This window comes from Watersipora subatra, chromosome 4 (assembly GCF_963576615.1).
Source record: "Watersipora subatra chromosome 4, tzWatSuba1.1, whole genome shotgun sequence".
Taxonomy (NCBI): Eukaryota; Metazoa; Bryozoa; class Gymnolaemata; order Cheilostomatida; family Watersiporidae; genus Watersipora; species Watersipora subatra.
Genome location: NC_088711.1, coordinates 35,012,481 through 35,032,499, shown reverse-complemented (window position 1 = coordinate 35,032,499; position 20,019 = coordinate 35,012,481). Strand labels below are relative to the sequence as shown.

General features: G+C 35.1%; 1 protein-coding gene across 1 annotated transcript; it reads right to left on the bottom strand.

Moving 5' to 3' along the window:
- On the bottom strand, positions 1-15,127 carry LOC137394737 (sodium/bile acid cotransporter 5-like). Its single transcript, XM_068081500.1, has 4 exons — positions 15,062-15,127; positions 12,419-13,175; positions 1,812-1,986; positions 1-1,040 (listed from the first exon to the last, which is right to left on the bottom strand). The coding sequence occupies exons 2-4, from the start codon at positions 13,136-13,138 to the stop codon at positions 226-228; spliced, it is 1,710 nt and encodes a 569-aa protein (XP_067937601.1). The 5' UTR covers positions 13,139-13,175; positions 15,062-15,127; the 3' UTR covers positions 1-225.
- Positions 15,128-20,019: the final 4,892 nt, after the last annotated feature.

Genomic DNA, 20,019 nt, shown 5'->3' with positions numbered 1-20,019 from the left:
CCCTATTGCAGTATAAACAAAGTAACTAGCTGTGTAAATTCAAATAAAACACACAATATCTAACAAAATATATAGATTGCAACACAAAACAATCTGAAGGATTGACCATGTACACATCTACTTTCCATATGTCGGCATAGAAGAATATAATTTTTGCATTGTTTTACCAGCCGACAAGTTCACGGCTCACATACAACTATGAGCGTACAACTATGAGCTTGTCTTCTAAACGTAACGCCGATGATTGCTCTGGCTTATCGGAATAGTTTCACCAAAAGGATGGTCATCTTTCATCTGAACGATGGTTTGACTTTGTTCTGAGTTTCCTTCATCGGAATAGAGAGTCGTATCGAAGTTGTTTAGCGTCTCATCCTTTTTTCGCTTCTTAATCTGCTCCGCAGTCATTCCACTTATTTGCAATGCGTTCTGGGTTATGAGTGCAAAACTCTTTGTTATGGTTTCCTGTTGCTCTTTTTCAAACTTTCGATTTTCAAAATAGTTCATGATCTTCTTTTTGATCTTATGGAATACTAACATAGCTATGAATGGCAGCGGTGTGAATATAAGCACAGCGATAGCCCCTGCGCACGCCAAGTCTGCGTCCGGTTGAGGCATTATAATTTTAGCAATAGCGATAACCGCTAAACAATTAAAGATGGCTGCTTCGATAGCGACGCTTTTGGCTGAAGCCTTTCCTTGCCTCGTAACGAGTGTCAAGCCACCTCCGATTATAAAACCTAGATTGGGAACCATGCCAGCCATCGCTAGGGTCATCTTATCTGGCTGCTTCATAGCGTAAAAGTTTATATAAAGTCCAAGGGTTACAAACAGTATCATAAAAAGGAGAAGAAGAGGCTTGATTAGCCAGTTAAGTATGGCTTCAGCGCCATCTGGTTTTAAGTGTCGCATCGCCACCCCTAGCAGATAGGGAAGAATAAGCAGCCCAAGACAGAGCACCATGTAATGCGTGGCCACCGCTGATTCTCCTACACCGTTCCGTAAGAACTTTCCAAAGGTATATAGCCATAGCGGTAAAGTTCCTGCAAAGACAGCAACTGGCAGCATTGCTGTGGTGTCACAACCGGCCTCGTTACTACTGACACTTTTACCAGGCAACATTACTGTAGCGCCTACATCTACTGTGACAGCGATATAGCCACACCTATGAGCAGCGAATTGAAACACCAAAGCGTAAGTTATAAAACAAAAAAGCTCATTGTATAAATAAGATTAATAATATTTTATTTGCCGTAGTGTGGTATGTTATTTGCTTATTAATATTTACTTTTTTGCTAGTTCTGCACATGATGAACTTTGCCTCAACAATGAGTCATCAAAAGTTATAGGCCTATTTAAAAATTGTTGTCAATATATCTTATTTATTATTTCCAAAAGTATTTTTTAGCGTATTATATGTAATAAATCATAATGATTTCTGTGTTTTCTTTAGTCCATGCTATGGTTTTACAAAAGTCTGAACATATCTGCATCGACGTATACAAGAAAATAATTAGCAATGATAAAACTAGAACATACATTAATTAATTATTCAACAGCCAATTACAGATACAAGCCTAGAGACAGGGTCAAACCCTAAACACTAAATATCTTTGAAGTATATTTTCTAAATATTTTAGAAGTTATAATTTGTTTTGTGAATACCTATTCGCTTTCTTATTTATGCCTACCTTCTTCACTTGTCATCATAAAATCTAACCTGTCATGACCTAACAAAAATCTAATAATTGGTTTCACTGGAGCGTAAGCTGTACAAACAAGTTTAACAAACAGAAAGCAAAAGGCTTACTTACCAAGCGGGACAAATATTTGCAAGAAGTTGATAGCCACGCTGAGCTCAGTGTTTGCGTTGCCAGTAACAAGGACAATGAGATGCCCCAAGCCTCCCCCAGGCACGCATGCACTCAGCAAAATGCCGATAGCGATCTCCGTCTGAACGCGACCCAGTTTCATCAAACCAAATGTGAGCTGCAAAAGATAAAGGAGCCGTTAGAAAGATCATTCATAAGTTCACTTAGTTACAGCAAATTAATTTCGCAAATTTTGAAAATTTCGTATATTTTTCAGTACCAGTAAGTTCAAGAATACAAATTTTATATTTATCTGTGGCAGCGAATGACTATCTGTGACAGCATACCTGCTATTGAGGAAAATACAGGTAAAAACCAAGATAGCTTGAACAAAATTTTGATCTGAAAAGTTTTAAAGCTAAAAGATTGTGAGATACAAGACAAGCTAGAGAAAAGCAAAAATTAAGAATTTTTGTTGGTGCTTATAAAGAAAATATCAATTACTTGACAGTCGTATTCCAAAAATGTGAACACACATTTAGTTCAAAATGCTTTCAATACATCTCAACAAAACATATAAAGCACATGATAATTGGACAAATGCTTTCCAATTCACGATTTTCCACTTGAAAATGGTAAACAATAGCATTGATAATCATTAATAACTGACATTGAACATCGATATATTGATTTTGTCCTATATATGAAGGCTTATAAACAGTTCTAGAAGAAATAGATGCAAGAACTACAAAGTTCTTGCATCTATACACCGGTGGCAAAAAGTATAAATTCTTATCCAAATCAAAACATCATAACTTTCAACTAGTATTTTAGAGCAGGATAATCTAAAAGCATTTAATGACCCAACCTCATACCTTGCATTTTAAACTGATAAAAGAAAATAAAGCTGACTATAGAAGGTTTTAATCAAATCATTTAGAACATTACAATAGGCTACATTCATAGCCTGAGTTCTATCCATGGATGAGAAAAGGCTACACAGTAAAACATGTATAAAACTGCTATTCATTTCACTGAAAACCTTAACATGATATGGTGGTATAGGGTCAGTGTCCAGTTGTAATACAATTCTTATAAAATATTCACTCAAGCATTAATTTCCAACACAAGAATTGTTTTTAGTATTATTATTGTACCATCTTTTTTTTAGAATAGTGGATGTTCTCCTGTCAGATATATTACCTTATTTTACAAACATTGATAGATTCAAAATACTGAATGATTCAATTACTTTACAGGTCCCTGATATGTTTTAATACTCAAGTGCAGTAGACGCTCCTACAATGTACACCTCATATCACAAAAATTCCAGATAACGTAAAGAATTTATGTAAAGTTTTTGCTTCGTACTTCGTACAAAATTCCATATAATATAAAGTGTCAAGTAGGGGCAACTTCTCAAATTCAATTTGAATTGTAACATATCTCGCCGCACTTTTGACTTGTGAGAAAAAATGACATATGTATGGCGTTATATCTATTATATATACAACTTTCATGATGTTTTAATACATAGCGATAGATCGTCAGATGTGTTGACAAAACAGAGAATAGGTAGCTGCGGAATACTTAAATGCAATGGATTGGTGCTGGCGTTACAGCGTCAGCCCACCAATCTATATGTCACGAGTTAGGGAATCATTGATAGTTATCTTTTTACGTAACTTTGAGCCCTGGAAACAGATAGACGACAAACAGATGGACACCACTCTTTTTATAGTGAAAATATATTTTTGTTTTGCTTTATTGTAGACGAATAAAATATTTGTTATCAGTTTTGAATAGAATAGACTTCCGAATAGACTTTGCTGCTTAAAAAAAATCAATGTAAATGAACGTCGATTAGTTTGGTAAACTATGGGTGTCTGCTCTCCGTCAACTTAATGTAAAATTACCGCAATTATTGTCTATAATTGTCTATTGTCTATAAAACCAGTGAAATTGATCAGAAAAAGAAAAAAGTTGTCGATGCAAATTAATAATATTGCAGTTACGGTACAACCAACAAGTTAAAAAGTTACATCTTGTTTTTCCTTTTTGTATGGCTAAAGGAGTGAGTTTAAAAAGATCTTGGAACGAATTAGGCAATTTTATTGTTCGTATGACATAAATGCCCTATAAGGTAAACGTTCCTATAGAATGGAATATTTACGTTGTAGGAAAGTCTACTGTACCAGATATTCATGGCATGATAATTCTATTTTGTACTTACCGAAAGATGCACTCAAAAATTGTATCGCTACTTTTTTTAACCTTCAAAAGAGATAAGATGTACACCTAAACTTAGCTTAGTAGCTTCAAGTCTTCTTGTATAAATTTTTGTTTTTGTATTTATGACACCACATGGTAATACGTTATTATTTATTAGTTTTTTGCTTTTTAATGGCACTATATGTAACACATTTTGTCTATTATAATAACTATGAGCTGCCCAATTAAAGTACATATGTATTCTCATACATGTAACTACAAGTTAGATTACAACTCTGCCATCTACGTTGTGTCAATAGTCTGGTACAGGAATTCCCTCAGAATATTAGTAGACCCAAGCTAAGTGTTCTGTTGCATACTATAGCACAGCTATGGCCAAATGGCGGATCTAGATCCGGATGTGGATCTCTGTTAGTTTTTTGTGGATCTTTCAAGATGGCTGTTGAAAAATATTTTTGATGTATTTTTTTTAATTTGGTTTAAAAAAGATGTTTTTTAATTTTTCTTATAATTTTTGTAAATGCATTGTTTTCAGCAATGAAATTCGTGAAAAAAAAGTCATAGAATACAACTTACAAATACTCCTCTTCATGAATTTTAAGATGTGCTGTCAGTAGCAGGAAACCGCTTTTTGATAGGATTGTGAAGTCCAAGCCCCCTCTACATTTTTCTCACTGATATCAGGCACATTTATTACAGCACATTCATTCAATGATTGTTAGTCAAATTATGTAAATAAACAAAGTTTTTAAAAATCCTATTTGACAATTTGTTGTAAAATGTACACAAATAATTGCATGTTTATGTATGGTAAAAAAGAAAAATGCACATCTTCAGCTTGTTGTGGGTCTTTAATTTGTCAGATTTGGCTGTAACGGATCACAACCAAAACCATTTGGCCATCCCTGCTATAGCAGGTCTTTGTCAGTATTCCTAATGAAACTAAATAGTGAACTAGATGATTGTTATATGGCCATCTCATTTGAAGCATATAAAAGCAGGTAGGCAGCCAATCAGAACTCACATTGGCAAAGTGGTAATATATTCAGTTTGTATCATTCATTCTCCTTTCAAAGCAGCATATATTCTGTTCATATATTTATTACATACAATACGAATGTCAGAATCAATAAAATCCATTTTTGTTAAGAGATATTTAAAAATAGCATTTTTGGAGCCATAAATATAAGCATCTTTCACTAATGAGTCATGGTACTTTTCCAAAACACGAGTCACTGGCTGACAGTAAGGCATATAAGTGTTGTGCATAGCCACAATATAGTCAAAGCTTTACTGTCATCGTGGTAACTGCGATGGAAGAATCGGACGGAATATCAGCTGCTCGGCTGTTGGCTAATTTGCAAACGATAAATTCTACGCGGTTGTCTAAAGCACAGAACGACTACGCTAGGCAATGAGCATCGTCTGCTAACCTATTGTGTTTTACCATAAAAACACAAACGTTACGCTGTTACTAATGATCGCTAATGGTCACTATTGTAAATGCATCGTCAGGGTACCTTTGTTAAATACGCTCACTTTATACATCTTGTCATCATTTTTCATTATCTTATTCTGTGCTCTATGGCATGCTTTACAGAATTATGACCCCTCGTACATGCTACGCTTTTGAATGTTCCTCCATGCCTTTGGCTCCCACTTCACTCTCTCAGTGTCTACTTGTTCCTACTGATACCAGTAAAGAGGCAGTGGGTACGGACTATTGATGAAAGTCATTGTACATCAAGTACCGTATTTGAGTGAAGCAATCAAATAAGTATGGACTTTCTATGCTCTGGAGAATATCCCACATACTCAGTGTATTGGCAAGTACATCAAAGCAGTCTCTGGATTTTAGCTTCTCGAGTTGTTCTGTGAACAAACTCTAGATATACAAGAAGCCTATTTAGTTATCTTCAATTTTGGTTAAATGGATACTTTTAGTTCTTTTAGGAATTATGTTAAAATTCAACAGTTTTGTACTTATCATTCTTCATTATCTGCCACAATTCATGAATGTCAGTATTTTTTTCAAAAATTGAAGTTGTTTTATATACACTTTTCAAACATACAGCTTTAAAGAATATAAATGTATATATGTATGTTGATTCAAGGTGGTTAAATTAGAAAAGAACACTACAAATTCTAAAAGTTGAGTACATTCGTGTTTGTGAAGTCATCAGGCTGTAGGTCTCAACCCACTACCTGGTATATATAAAATATATATGTACCTATATGTATAATATATATATAAATATATATCTTATATATTCTAAATATATAAATATATATCTTATATATATATATATATATATATATATATATCCTTATATGAACATAAAAATTTCTATGTTTGAATTACGAATTCATCTATATGCGTACAATGAATCTTGCCTTAGTGAGTCATGCATTGCTGGGGTTTCTCTTTCAAGATACTCTCACTAGTTGGAATTGCTGCTCCTGATCATGAAAGCCACCTTCAAATGCCCATCAGGCAACTTGCGTGTGTCAGATATCTTTATATAATGCATCTGTGATAGCTCTTACTAGTCTAATCAGTTCCCTATACCTCTTACTAGAGATGACTAGTTAGCTTAGAGACGTTTCCATCAGGTGGGTCACAATCAATTCACCAATCAACAGGGTTCTCTCCTTGCGCTACCTTTTTAGGAAGTCGTTTACTGTTTAATCAATCGGCTCTAACTTGATAGCTTGCGGGGATATAATGAAATATATAATGGAACAATCGAAGGTATCAATTTAGGTTCGCTTCATGTACACTCTTTGTAGTAGCGATGTAAAAATTTACTTTCCCTTGCTACTGTTTATCAAATAGTGACAACTTTCTTTGATATCCTTGAATGGTTGTATGGAGATTGTAAATAGAGCTGTCCTTTTTTAAGTTTCCCATTCAAATTATTCACATAAGGTATCTGCCTTCTGTTGCCTGTTAAGATTCTTCTGTTGCCAATCAACTGTATTTTTTGAAAAATGTATCTATTATCTGTCTATATATGAACTCATATATGTATGTATCTATATTTAAATATTAGTGTTTGTCTTTTGGTTAAACCCTGGGTCCTGTTATAGCAATTAACTTCTAGCAATGAAAAATCCACACGGCACTGGATTTGATCTAGAGGCGATGAAATTAACTTCACAGAATAGCTAAGCTTGAGCTACACGGAATACAATAGTTTCATTGGGCAAATAGTCATTACATTGGTTAAAATAATACATTGGTTACATTGGTTAATAACTAGTACTGTTGACCGTTATGTGTAACGATTGTTAAGCTGGCCCAAAACACGGGTATTGTTCTAGTAAAGATTTTAGTAAAGATCTAGCTTTCCAGGTAAGTTACTCAAATTCATTAGGTAACTATTCTATTACCTGTGCAACGCCGGGCATTCAGTTAATATATCTATATATATATACTCGGTGGATGCCTGACGTTGTTTGGGTAAAAAAAGTCTTCGCACAGAAAATTTATTTTTATTCAACATATGCAACATTTACCATCATAACTTTTATGTTTAATATCATGAGAAAAGTGGTTTGTACGGTTCAAATAAATTCAGAAAAAACTAAAACAACTGTAAAGGTGTTTAGACGTGAAGTAATTGGCAAATAATGGCTAGACAAAGTATGATTTGTTACACTGGTTACAACAAAATGTGATACAATTGAAACGAACTCATAAAGCAAAATACAAATCACGATCATGTTGAATTAATAATAAAAAAGAGTACTTAAAAGTGTGTGTATAAAAAAGGTTACTGTTGCCGCAGAAGCTATCCGTCAAAATGTTTAATACGACTATACTAGTACCTCTCAATAGTCGATACTGGCACAAACATACAACAGAGATATCAAAATTAAATAGATCAGTGAAGCGAACTAGAGTACTTTATCATATCGAGCTGAAAGAGATTGCAGAGGCAAATTCTACTCAAAATGTTCGTGTGAATATTTTTTTATTTTTACAGTTCTTTGCGATTGCCGTTTGCGATAATCAGAAATTGATGATTTAAATTGTGTCGTTACAGTTTAACTGTGACAGAACATTTGAAGTTGAAACGGCACAACAGAAAATTACCAATAAAGAAAATTGAATAACGGATTTTGAAATAGCTTTTTTAAAAATGTCAAAAGAATAACAGATACAAAAGATAATATTAATTCATAATAAAATGTAAACATTTAGCTTTAAACCCGATAAGGATACTGTAGACGAGCCAATTCAGCTAAGGATGGCTCCGCCTGTGATTAGGTGCATGTGTTACAATCGGCGGAGTTCAATTCGAGTACAAAAGGTGATTTTTCATTGCATGATTTTAATTTCTATAGCTGGACAAAACGACGACAGAAAACAAAAGACAAACTTTGAAATTTATACATGTAGATATAAGAGATATATATATTGATATATATATATGTATACTTATCTTATACAAGATGAACAGATAATTAAAGCTCTATATATAACTGTAACCATCTGTTCATCCTGTCTCTCTTCTCTGCTGTTAGCCTCAGGACCACTGTAACTGTCCATAGGCAGCTAAATTAATGAAACAAACTACGACCATCATTTGTTGCTACATCATCTCTTATCAACCCACTTGTTAAATCTTTTCACAAACCTTTTATGTCGTATCATGATGTATAAATCTTAAAAAATAAAAAGTGAATTTTTTATTTTGCAGCAGGTTTTTCCTAGCATGATACAAAGTAGCTTTAGCCAGACGCAGACCTCACATGCAGGTTGTGAAACTCATCTTGACCTGACCTTCACCTTTCAATATCAATACCATAGCAATGGTTCTGGAAGCAGGAACACCCCACAGCTAAGTTAATTAGTGTCATAATTTATACACAATTTTCAACAGAGCATCTGTGTCTCCTTATAAAGGCAAATAGATTTATTCTTCACCTCAGGTATATGACCTGGCTTTCCTCCAACAATAAGCAGTTAGTTGTAATACTAACATTGGCAGCTGACAGCTTTTGGCAGCGGATGGCTTTAGTGATCCTTGCATGCTCATTAGGTTAACCCTACCTACCCATAGTGAGTGGCAGCTCACAATTCCTGCTAGGTTTAGGTATATCAGGAGCCTATAGACCCATTATTCAAGTAAAACAAGACTGTTAAAATGTTAAAATACATATTAAAGTTAGAATTATATAGTTATATATAAAGTTAAATATAGTTAAGAATATACCACGCAAGTGGCGTAACTTTTCAACATCTCATAACATTTGCATAATATTTGCATTTACAAGTGGGATGTCCAAGGATTCTCTAGTGTTTATCGGACACCTTTGACAATAATGTCTTATGAAGACAATTTCAGAGAACATTTACATAGTCCCGATACTCCAGTATTCACTATCAGATTTCCCTGGAGTCCAGCCAAGTGATAGGCACTGTCTATTACCATACTAGTTGCTTGTTAAACATGTAAACTGAGCATGTGGAGGACAAAAATTTCCATAAGAGAAGTTACAGATCAGGAGAAAGACAGATAATAGGTGCATTCTTTAAAAAATACAGTTGATTGGCAACAGAAGAATCTTAACAGACAACAGAAGGCAGATACCTTACGTAAATAATTTGAATGGGAAACTTAAAAAAGGACAGCTCTATCTGCAATCTCCACACAACCATTCAAGGATGTCAAAGAAAATTGTCACTATTTGATAAGCAGGAGCAAAGAAAAGGAAATGTTAATTTTTACATTGCTATCACAAAGAGTGTACATGAAGCGAACCTAAATTGATACCTTCGATTGTTCTATTATATATTTAATTATATCCCGCAAGCTTTCAAGTTAGAGTTGATTGATTCAACAGCAAACGACTTCCTAAAAAGGTAGCGCAAGGAGAGAACCCTGTTGATTGGTGAATTGATTGTGACCCACCTGATGGAAACGTCTCTAAGCTAAACAGTCACCTTTAGTAAGACGTGTAGGGAACTGATAAGACAAGTGAGAGCTATCACAGATGCATTATATAAAGATATCTGACACACGCAAGTTGCCTGATGGGCATTTGAAGGTGGCTTTCATGATCAGGAGCAGCAATTCCAACTAGTGAGAGTATCTTAAAAGAGAAACCCCAGCAATGCATGACTCACAAAGGCAAGATTCATTGTACGCATATAGATGAATTCGTAATTCAAACAGAAATTTTTATGTTCATATAAGGATATATATATATAAGATATATATTTATATATTTAGAATATATAAGATATATATTTATATTTATATATTATACAGGTACATATATATTTTATATATACCAGGTAGTGGGTTGAGACCTACAGCCTGATGACTTCACAAACACGAATGTACTCAACTTTTAGAATTTGTAGTGTTCTTTTCTAATTTAACCACCTTGAATCAACATACATATATACATTTATAATCTTTAAGGCTGTATGTTTGAAAAGTGTATATAAAACAACTTCAATTTTTGAAAAAAATACTGGCATTCATGAATTGTGGCAGATAATGAAGAATGATAAGTACAAAACTGTTGAATTTTAACATAATTCCTAAAAGAACTAAAAGTATCCATTTAACCAAAATTGAAGATAACTAAATAGGCTTCTCGTATATTTAGAGTTTGTTCACAGAACAACTCAAGAAGCTAAAATCCAGAGATGTAGATGAATTCGTAATTCAAACATAGAAATTTTAAAGTACAAATTTTAAGTAAGAAAGTTTAGTAAGTACCCACCCATCTTCCAAACAGTGTGCCAAGTTTTAATTTTCTATGTCGAAGTAGTTCTTTTTGGCATTTTCATCACTTTAGAGACATGAAACCGACATGATAAATACTACACAAAGCTGACCCACGAATGAATCTAATAAAAATATTTTTGGCGCTCAAGTAGTCGGTTATCATAGCCGACACGTGTTAACCATTTATAAAGATCTTAGGCAATAAGATTTAATTATGCATTAACAGGTATATATACATGTACTTGTCTGCTGCCAACAAGGGCTCAATAACAACAGTACGGCTACCGAATAATTGCAAAGTTTTCAATAGTTCTTCTCCATTTAATTAGGCATGCTAATATAAAGGTATCATATACTCTATGTATATATACCGTATGCATATGATATATGCATAGTCCCACAGATGAACATGCAGATACATCTTCCAAATAAGAAAGTTAAAAGCATCATCTGTATTGACTAAAGCGCTAGCTAAGCCACCAGCTGCAAAATGTGTAAAAACCTGACTCCGTGAAAAATTACCGTTGTAATTTTAGGGTAAGGACAACCTGTGCAATAGAAAGCTCTGTGTCACAGCTGTGTCACTTGTTAGATATAAAAACTAGATAAATGCCCTGCGTTGCACGTGTAATAAAAACAGCTTATAAACATTAATTCCCTAATATTACCTTACCTAGTACATTACCTTTACATTATATTACCTGCAACTGTTTATAAGCTGTTTTTATTACCCGTGCAATGCCGGGAATTCACCTAGTGAGCTGGTAATTGTTACATGTGATGCAACGCAACGTCATTATGCGAATTTTAACTGATGTAATGAATATCTTCACCATTATTGATCAATATGCTCAGTTGATGCTGTAATCTAATGGATAATCTTGACGCCGCCAAAAGTGGAGGTTCTGAGATCAAAATCTCTACAAAGTGGAACTTTTGCTACTAAAACTCTATGCAGACTTTCAAACTGTCCAGTTATCGCTATAACTGGAAAGACGAATACTGAGATTTATATACAGAGATATGTAGGCTAAAATATATACAGGCAATAGGCTGAAAGGGACCCCCCCCCCCATTTGCAGTCAGCTTATTTTCTCTTTTCCCTTTTCACATCCGTTCACCATCTCGCGCAGTGCAGAGAACATTGCTAGAAGTAAACCCACAAACTAGTTGTCTATGATGAGAGTGCGTATCTTGTTTATTAGATATTGTCTCATATATTCATCAACAATTAATAATATGTGTGTGAGTAATCTCTCAAAGATGGGTATCCTGTCTGATTAGCTTGCTGCAAGCAGAGGCTGTGCGAGTTTTAAGAGCCAGTATTACACAAACAATAGCTCTGTGATCTCGGCTAGACAAGTCTGAGTCCAGTGAACCTCTACAACTGGAGACATACCCAGTTGTAGAGAGCAATTTAAAGTTGAATGTCATTCCTGTCACTAATAGTGGCTTTTTTGGCAATTGAACCCCGACCTGTTGTTCTCAGGTCAGGTGTCCTATATCACTAAGCCACGGCTGCTCAAACATAGCCCATCTATCCATGTTTACTGACCGCTAAACTCTTTATAAACTGACGCTATTCATTATGAGTTTCACCGCCTGAAATCCTCAATCTATATGACTTACCAGAGGGGTGATCACATACTGTGTAGCTGAGGCTAGTCCAACAGGTATAAGACTTTTCTTAAACTGTGACCTCAGTACAGCAACTTCTGACATACAACCAATCGCGAATATGTTTAGAAGTCCAACTATAGTAATAGCAATGGTAAATCCAAGATCTACCTTTCGGTATTTCCTTATTGCTGTGATATTGTACGACTGCGCAGAGATTAAAGATGATACGTTGTTGACTCGTTGTATAACATGAACATCAACAGATGAATAGCCGAGCTTTGATAGAGTCAAAACAAAACCATTACGGTTCAACGAATTTGAATCTAAAACGGTTGGCTCAATATTCATACTGTTGTTTACTTGTAACCTCCAGAAGAGCTGGTAAGATAGGTTATAGTTCTTCGATGGTATGTATTTGATCTTATCAAATGGTAATATAGTAGTCAAATCATTTTTCGGTTTGGTAAGTCCGATAAAGAAATCAATGCCTCCATTGAGCATTTCTATGACAATGTAGTCCTCGAGCTGTGTTGAAATATTTATCTGTACGTAATATTGGCTGTATAGTATTTGTTTCATGTTGCCCGGTGGGTGGAAGAGAAGATCTCGTTCGTAGTAAGGGCTATAAGGAGTTGTCTCCATCTCATATGATGGATCTGTTGACGTCGGTACTTGCTGCGCGCAGACGCATACCAATGTTAGCAATGTCAAGGTGCTTGCTGAACACATGGTTGTGCCCCAGTCTTTACAGGTGTTGATTGGCTTTCTGCAAAGGTACAAGCAGCCTCTTAGTTGGTGGTTAGAGGAAAATACCCAGTAGTTGGCTCGCTAGAAAAGACTAGCCTAGGTTTAAGAGACAGAGCTAGATATACCTAGTCTCAGCAACTCTCACCACGAAACACTGTAATAAAAGCTAAATCGGCAAGCATCTATCTGTCAGCTGATGACGAGCAAATGACCCCTTTGACCTTTGCATACATGAAGGCTGACAGATATATGATAGTATTTAGCTATACTTACATTAGGTTAACAACGCGATTATCATCCGATATAATTACTATTTAGTAGCGTGTAATGAAGGTTATTTACGTTGTACCAGCCGTTGACTGATTTACAAAAACACCAACATTTCATTTGCAAAGCAGACAAGCACACATTGTCTGCATCGTTTATTAAAATCATATAAGACTTTTACACTTCTGTATCATTTGTTAAATTCATGTGAAACATCCAGACCTTGTCTATATAATTTTTTAAACTTATGTGAGACATCCACCCCTTGTCTGCGGCGTTTGTTAATAACTTTCAATCTATTTCCACCAAAACGATTGCATCACTCATCTCTATCACAGGTACACAGGTAGGTGCTTGTTGTCACTAATGAGTATCTGTAAACTAAAATATAATAAAGGAAATTATAATATAACGCAGTAGATAATCATCTGAAAACAGCAGACCTATTGTCTGCGCAAGAAACTTTACTATTTTGGGGTCACTGAATCCATTAGAAGTAGATTGAGAAAAGCTGGTAAAATATTGAGTATAGAATATAGATGAACCATAAAGTCGAGGACTATTGATTTCTCGCATGTCTCTTCCTTGCGCAAATGAGCTAACAAAATCAACCTTGTAACCATCATCAAACAGAATAGTTGTTGAAAAGTGAGTGATCGTAGCGTAGCGCCGTGTTTAGTTTGCATTTGCATATGACTATCTCACAATACCCCATTTACATATCTGCCAGCTGATGCTGTGATTGTCTATCAGCCTCTGCCTACAGGGTGGTTGCGGAAGCGCTTGTTATTGTTAGGCATTGAACGGAGTATACCGTTCATTACCAAAAACACTACCAAAAACACCGAGGATTACCTGCTATGAGCAGGTAAAAGCTGTGTCATGCACAGAAAACAGATAATCAACTCTGACAGATAAATAGAGATGAATTTGGTTTGCTTTTAGCTGAATAAGCCTGTAAGGAAGAGGTTGTCTGAGTCCTGGAAGATGTAAGACCGAAAAGCATTTTTAGAAAGGAAAAATAGTTAATAACCACTTGATTGCAATATAATTAATGTGATTATAAAGAGTTTTTGTGGGCGTTATTAAAGAAAAACTCATGTAACACTAGGTGAGTATTATTAGAGCAGCTTGACATGGAAAAAAGCCAGCAAGATGAAGCATAATTCTACATTAATTATAAAATATAGTATTTAGTGCTCCAAATATAAATATTTAGGCCTATAGAAGTTGTTTTTATATCATGCAAGGCGAAATACAATAATCCTTTCAAGTTCATGGAGGAGAAGTCATTGCGAAAACAAGAGTAGAAATATGAAAACAGGTGTAGTAGTCATTCAGAGACCATGTTTGGCTCAACCCTGAAGCAGTATGCAAAGCGCATACATGTATATAGTCACTAATGACCCGGGTTCAATAACATAACCTATGCTGCCACTCAAAGTGATGCGATGATACGCTGCTGCTCCTTTAATTCTTTCTTACAAAATTAAAAAATATATACATGTTTTCAATTCAAAAACATCATGAAACATAGTATAATATGCATAGGCTATAAATGGCGTCAATAAACAATAAACAAATTAATACATGAAGCAAACAGAATCCATTACCCTTTTTTAAAGCAGGTAATCATACCTAACTCATCATGTTCTGGGAAAAGACCTGTCGGCCTGCTTTCAAACACATGGCTCCGGCATTAACTACAACCAAACCAATTTAAAATAATGTTATACAGAAAGTTGTTTAAAATGTAACAAACTTACCAGACAGGCATCTAAATATTTGTGTTAATCTACAGCTGCCAGTAAATAAGCCTGTTAAACGTTATGAAGATAATAGTAATAGATTTTCATTTTACTTGACGTAGTGAACAGCCAGTCATTAGATAACTGTAATTCAACTACTGGATCAGCCAATTGCATTCATTACCTCTAGTCACATCTTGTAAAAGCTAATACAAATAATTTTAATGAAGCTAATCTACTACAGGAAGGTCATTAACATGTGTTTTACAAAATCCATTTACTGAAAGATCTTTAATGTGTCTCTACAATGTCTCTAGCTAAAGTAAAAGTTGATAGTAGCTCATTTAATGTTACATTTTGTATAGATACATATATACATAGTACCGAGACAAACGAGACAAACGAGTAAAGTAAAATCAGCTTTTGCGCCTTTAGGAGAATTGGCATCAGAGTTCTTGCAGATGTTTGGACTGAACTAATTAGCTGAACCAATTACTGTAATATTAGTAAACTAACTGGTTTAACTAGTTACTAACAGTAAACTAACTGGTTAAACTGGTTACTATTCGTAAACTAACTGGTTGAACTGATTACTGTTAGTAAACTAACTGGTTGAAGTAGTTACTATCAGTAAACTAACTGGTTGAACTAGTTACTAACAGTAAACTAACTGGTTAAACTGGTTACTATTCGTAAACTAACTGGTTGAACTGGTTACTGTTAGTAAACTAACTGGTTGAACTAGTTACTATTAGTAAACTAACTGGTTGAATTGGTTACTATTAGTAAACTAACTGGTTGAACTGGTTACTATTAGTAAACTAACTAGTTGAACTGGTTACTGTTAGTAAACTAACTGGTTGAATTGGTTACTATTAGTAAATTAACTGGTTGAACTGGTTACTGTTAGTAAACTAACTAGTTGAACTGGTTACTATTAGTAAACTAACTGGTTGAACTAGTCACTATTAGTAAGCTACATAGTAAAAGAGTCTACATAGATCATTAAAAAGGCTACTAGCAAATAGGCCTACATTAGAAATTCTCAAGAGCCTAGCTATCCATCTGTGAATGAAACATTGCCTTAATTATTATACCTCTTCATCGTTACTTCAGTCAGTGTCAGACTATTGTGAATCTGTGTGCTTAGCAATTATGTTATCTAAAGCATCGGTATACACTATTCACTAATGTAGGTAGCAAACCCTACAGCATCGATATACACTTTTCAATAGTGTGTGTAGGAAAACCTACAGTAGCATTATATGTTATTCTCTAGTGTTACGAAAACCTACAGCATTAATATATGTTATTCACTAGTGTAGGCAGGAAAGCCTACAGCAGCAATATATGTTATTCCCTAGTGTAAGTAGGAAAACCTACAGCAGCAATATATGTTATTCACTAGTGTAAGTAGGAAAACCTACAGCAGCAATATATGTTATTCACTAGTGTAAGTAGGAAAACCTACAGCAGCATTATATGTTATTCACTAGTGTAAGTAGGAAAACCTACAGCAGCAGTATATGTTATTCACCCACGTAAGTAAGAAATCCTACACGTTACGGGGAAGAGCTGCGCCAAATATTGCTAAACTTGTGGAAAGAAACTTGTTGAATATCCATCATTTACAATATCTGGAATAGCGGGCCAGCCTCGCATAAATTCAACATAAATAAACTTCTATTCCATAAAAGTTGAAATTTTCATAAAATTGCCATACATATTATGCATTGGTTTACTTTTCCATAAGATCAACATAAGATTTCATCTATTTTTGTTCAAATCCCAGTTTTTCCCTTCGAACCTTTCTAGACAGCAAAAGTAGCTTTATTGAGCAAATTTCAAAACCATTGCTTTCCTATTTAATGGCACTGGCTCATGCCTCTATAAGCTAAACACAGCTAATTATTGCTGCTGCTCTGAAATCATCCGTTTCAGATACTCCCAGTTTTACAGTTGATAGATGTTGTTTACCTATCAGATAAAATGGCCATGTCCACTCAAACGCAGCTGATATAGTAACTAGCCTTAACCGTTGTTCCTCCAAACCCCACATGTAATAACTTCACTGCAATACTTACCACCATATCAACTTTCTGCTCGTCCTACTGAATAAAGCAACAAGCAGTGCCATTCCTCACGCGCATATATTAGCTCTGTAGCTTTATACAACCCTTAGACAATTAACGAAAGTAATGATTTTTCCTACAGCAGCATTGACCAATAGACTGCAGCCATTTGATGACACTACAATGGCAATGAAGATACATCGATAGTTTTCAATACAGCGGAATAAAAGTGTCTGGCAGCACATTGTTCTTGTCGCTAAAGTGATTACGGATTGTGAAATATAATTGATTTACCTTCACCACACATGTCTGAGTTGAATTGGACTCAAGCGTGTCACAACGGCTTCTATATGTCACATGTCATATTTATAATGTGAATGACCGTCTTCATGGGAATCGGGTAATAGACATAACCTTTCTATGAGAATTGGTAATATACATAACCTCTCCATGAGAATGGTAATAGACATAACCTCTTCATAAGAATCGGTAATAGACATAACCTCTCTATGAGAATCGGTAATAGACATAACCTCTCCATAAGAATCGGTAATAGACCTCTCTATGAGAATCGGTAATAGACCTCTCTATGAGAATCGGTAATAGACATAACCTCTCTATGAGAATCGGTAATAGACATAACCTCTCTATGATAATCGGTAATAGACATAACCTCTCCATGAGAATCGGTAATAGACATACCCTCTCCATAAGAATCGGTAATAGACCTCTCTATGAGAATCGGTAATAGACATAACCCCTCTATGAGAATCAGTAATAGACATAGCCTCTTTATGAGAATCGGTAATAAACACAACCTCTCCATGAGAATCGGTAATAGACATAACCTCTCTATGAGAATCGGTAATAAACACAACCTCTCCATGAGAATCGGTAATAGACACAACCTCTCTATGAGAATGCTAATTTAAGAGTATGTACAATATAGTGCCATTACAGATACAACTTTACGTGCACATGGAGAAAACTGGCTAGTTCCGGGTGATAAAGAACATTCTCTCATTACTATAGTAGTCCAATGAATTGGTCACTTTAATATGCTTGCACGAGGCCTTAGTTTACATTAGTGAGGTCAGATGCGCAGAGCAAACAATTCCATACAAATCTCTTGGCACTTGCTACTATACTTGCATCTATATTATTAACTATGTACCTCAACAAGCGGCTAAAATGACAAAATTGTACACTTAATACATGTATCCATTTGTTGAAGCCGTAAGCTAGAGGGCTACTTGCCACTATTGTCATCGAGTGCTACCTCTTCATACATTGAGCTTTAGACAGTTCTTGTCAACTTGGTTTAAATCAGTTTCACATTTTAGTAAGATCATAGACTTTTTATCAAATGAAGTAATACAAATATCCAAAGCTGATATAAAAGCATGCCATTTCAAGTGTCATGTTAAAAACAAATAAACTATCTCATTTGTAAAGCTCATCAAACTTTAAAACGTTAATTTTATTATAATGATTTCGAAAAGATCAAATTTTCATATATCTAAAATAAGATAGTTTTTATATATATATGAAGTGTTTGTAGCTATGCAAGGAGGTTTGTGATATTGGAGGGAATGTTTTACCGAATGTCTTCGTGGTTTACAAATAAAAGTCATGTTTATCTTAAGCAAACAGCTAGTACAAGACATGGTTAAGGAGCAAGTTTGAAAGATAAGCATAGGTAACGGTGGACATCTCTTTACTACCTCTTGGGCACACAGCTATTGTTATGATAGGTTTGTCTTTGTTTACGCAACAAATTGAATTATATTCCTTTCCAACAGTTGATTTACAAACTTGGCAAGGATTACATTTGGTAATTACCTGGCCTTGCATCCGTTTACATAAGCTCAAAAGGTGCTGGCTGGGTGCCTATTCACTACACTCTGATCTTTGCCTATGTTGTACATGTATATCTTTGGCTTTATAGCTATGGCAGCACCGTTTTTAAAACTAATATTGAGGAAGCAGCGATAAGGGTAAAACTTCTGTAAGTACCATGTCCTGTGAACCTAGACGATCAAGTTTCTCCCCATTTCCTATAACCATGACTTTTTTGGCAGGATTCAACAGAAGTTTGCCATTGTCTTCTGTTGGCTGTCTTTATTGAGACACCATATCTAGCTAGCTGGCCAATGGCTCGCAAAGGCATTCTTCTGCCTTTGCCCTTTTGTTTTTAGAAACGTAGAGTTGCTAGCAACCCTCCTCATGCCTGGTGCAGCACAGTTGGGGGAGCCAGTTTACACGCCAATGATTTGACCACAAATATTTTATACACGGATTTTTTGCCTGTTCAGAGGTGGCAGGAATGGCTTGGTAAATTCAACAGATGGGAAATTTATAGAAACCACACATGTACAAGGAAATACGTCACAACATCGCAGAGACATAATGAAAGAAAAGTTAGCAACGCATAGCCTGGGAATGAACTATTCTTAGATAGAAATATGGAAGAAACTCAAATTACTACGCAGGTTTATTTACAGAGCTAATTGTGATGGGAGTACTGTATACAAGCCAGGCACGCTAATAGCACCTAGTGTGTCTCCACGCTAATAGCATCTAGTGTGTCTCCATGGATCCTTGATTGCAACATTAATCTATTTAATCATGTAATTATGTTGCCTTACAGAACACAGTTCAGGTCCCATAATCTAATATCTTACACATTTTACTCACAATTACTAGCCAGTAAATATGTCAAAGAACCAGGAATGCTAATGTACATGCTATCCCTAACTGGTCGCTGGTTTTAAAG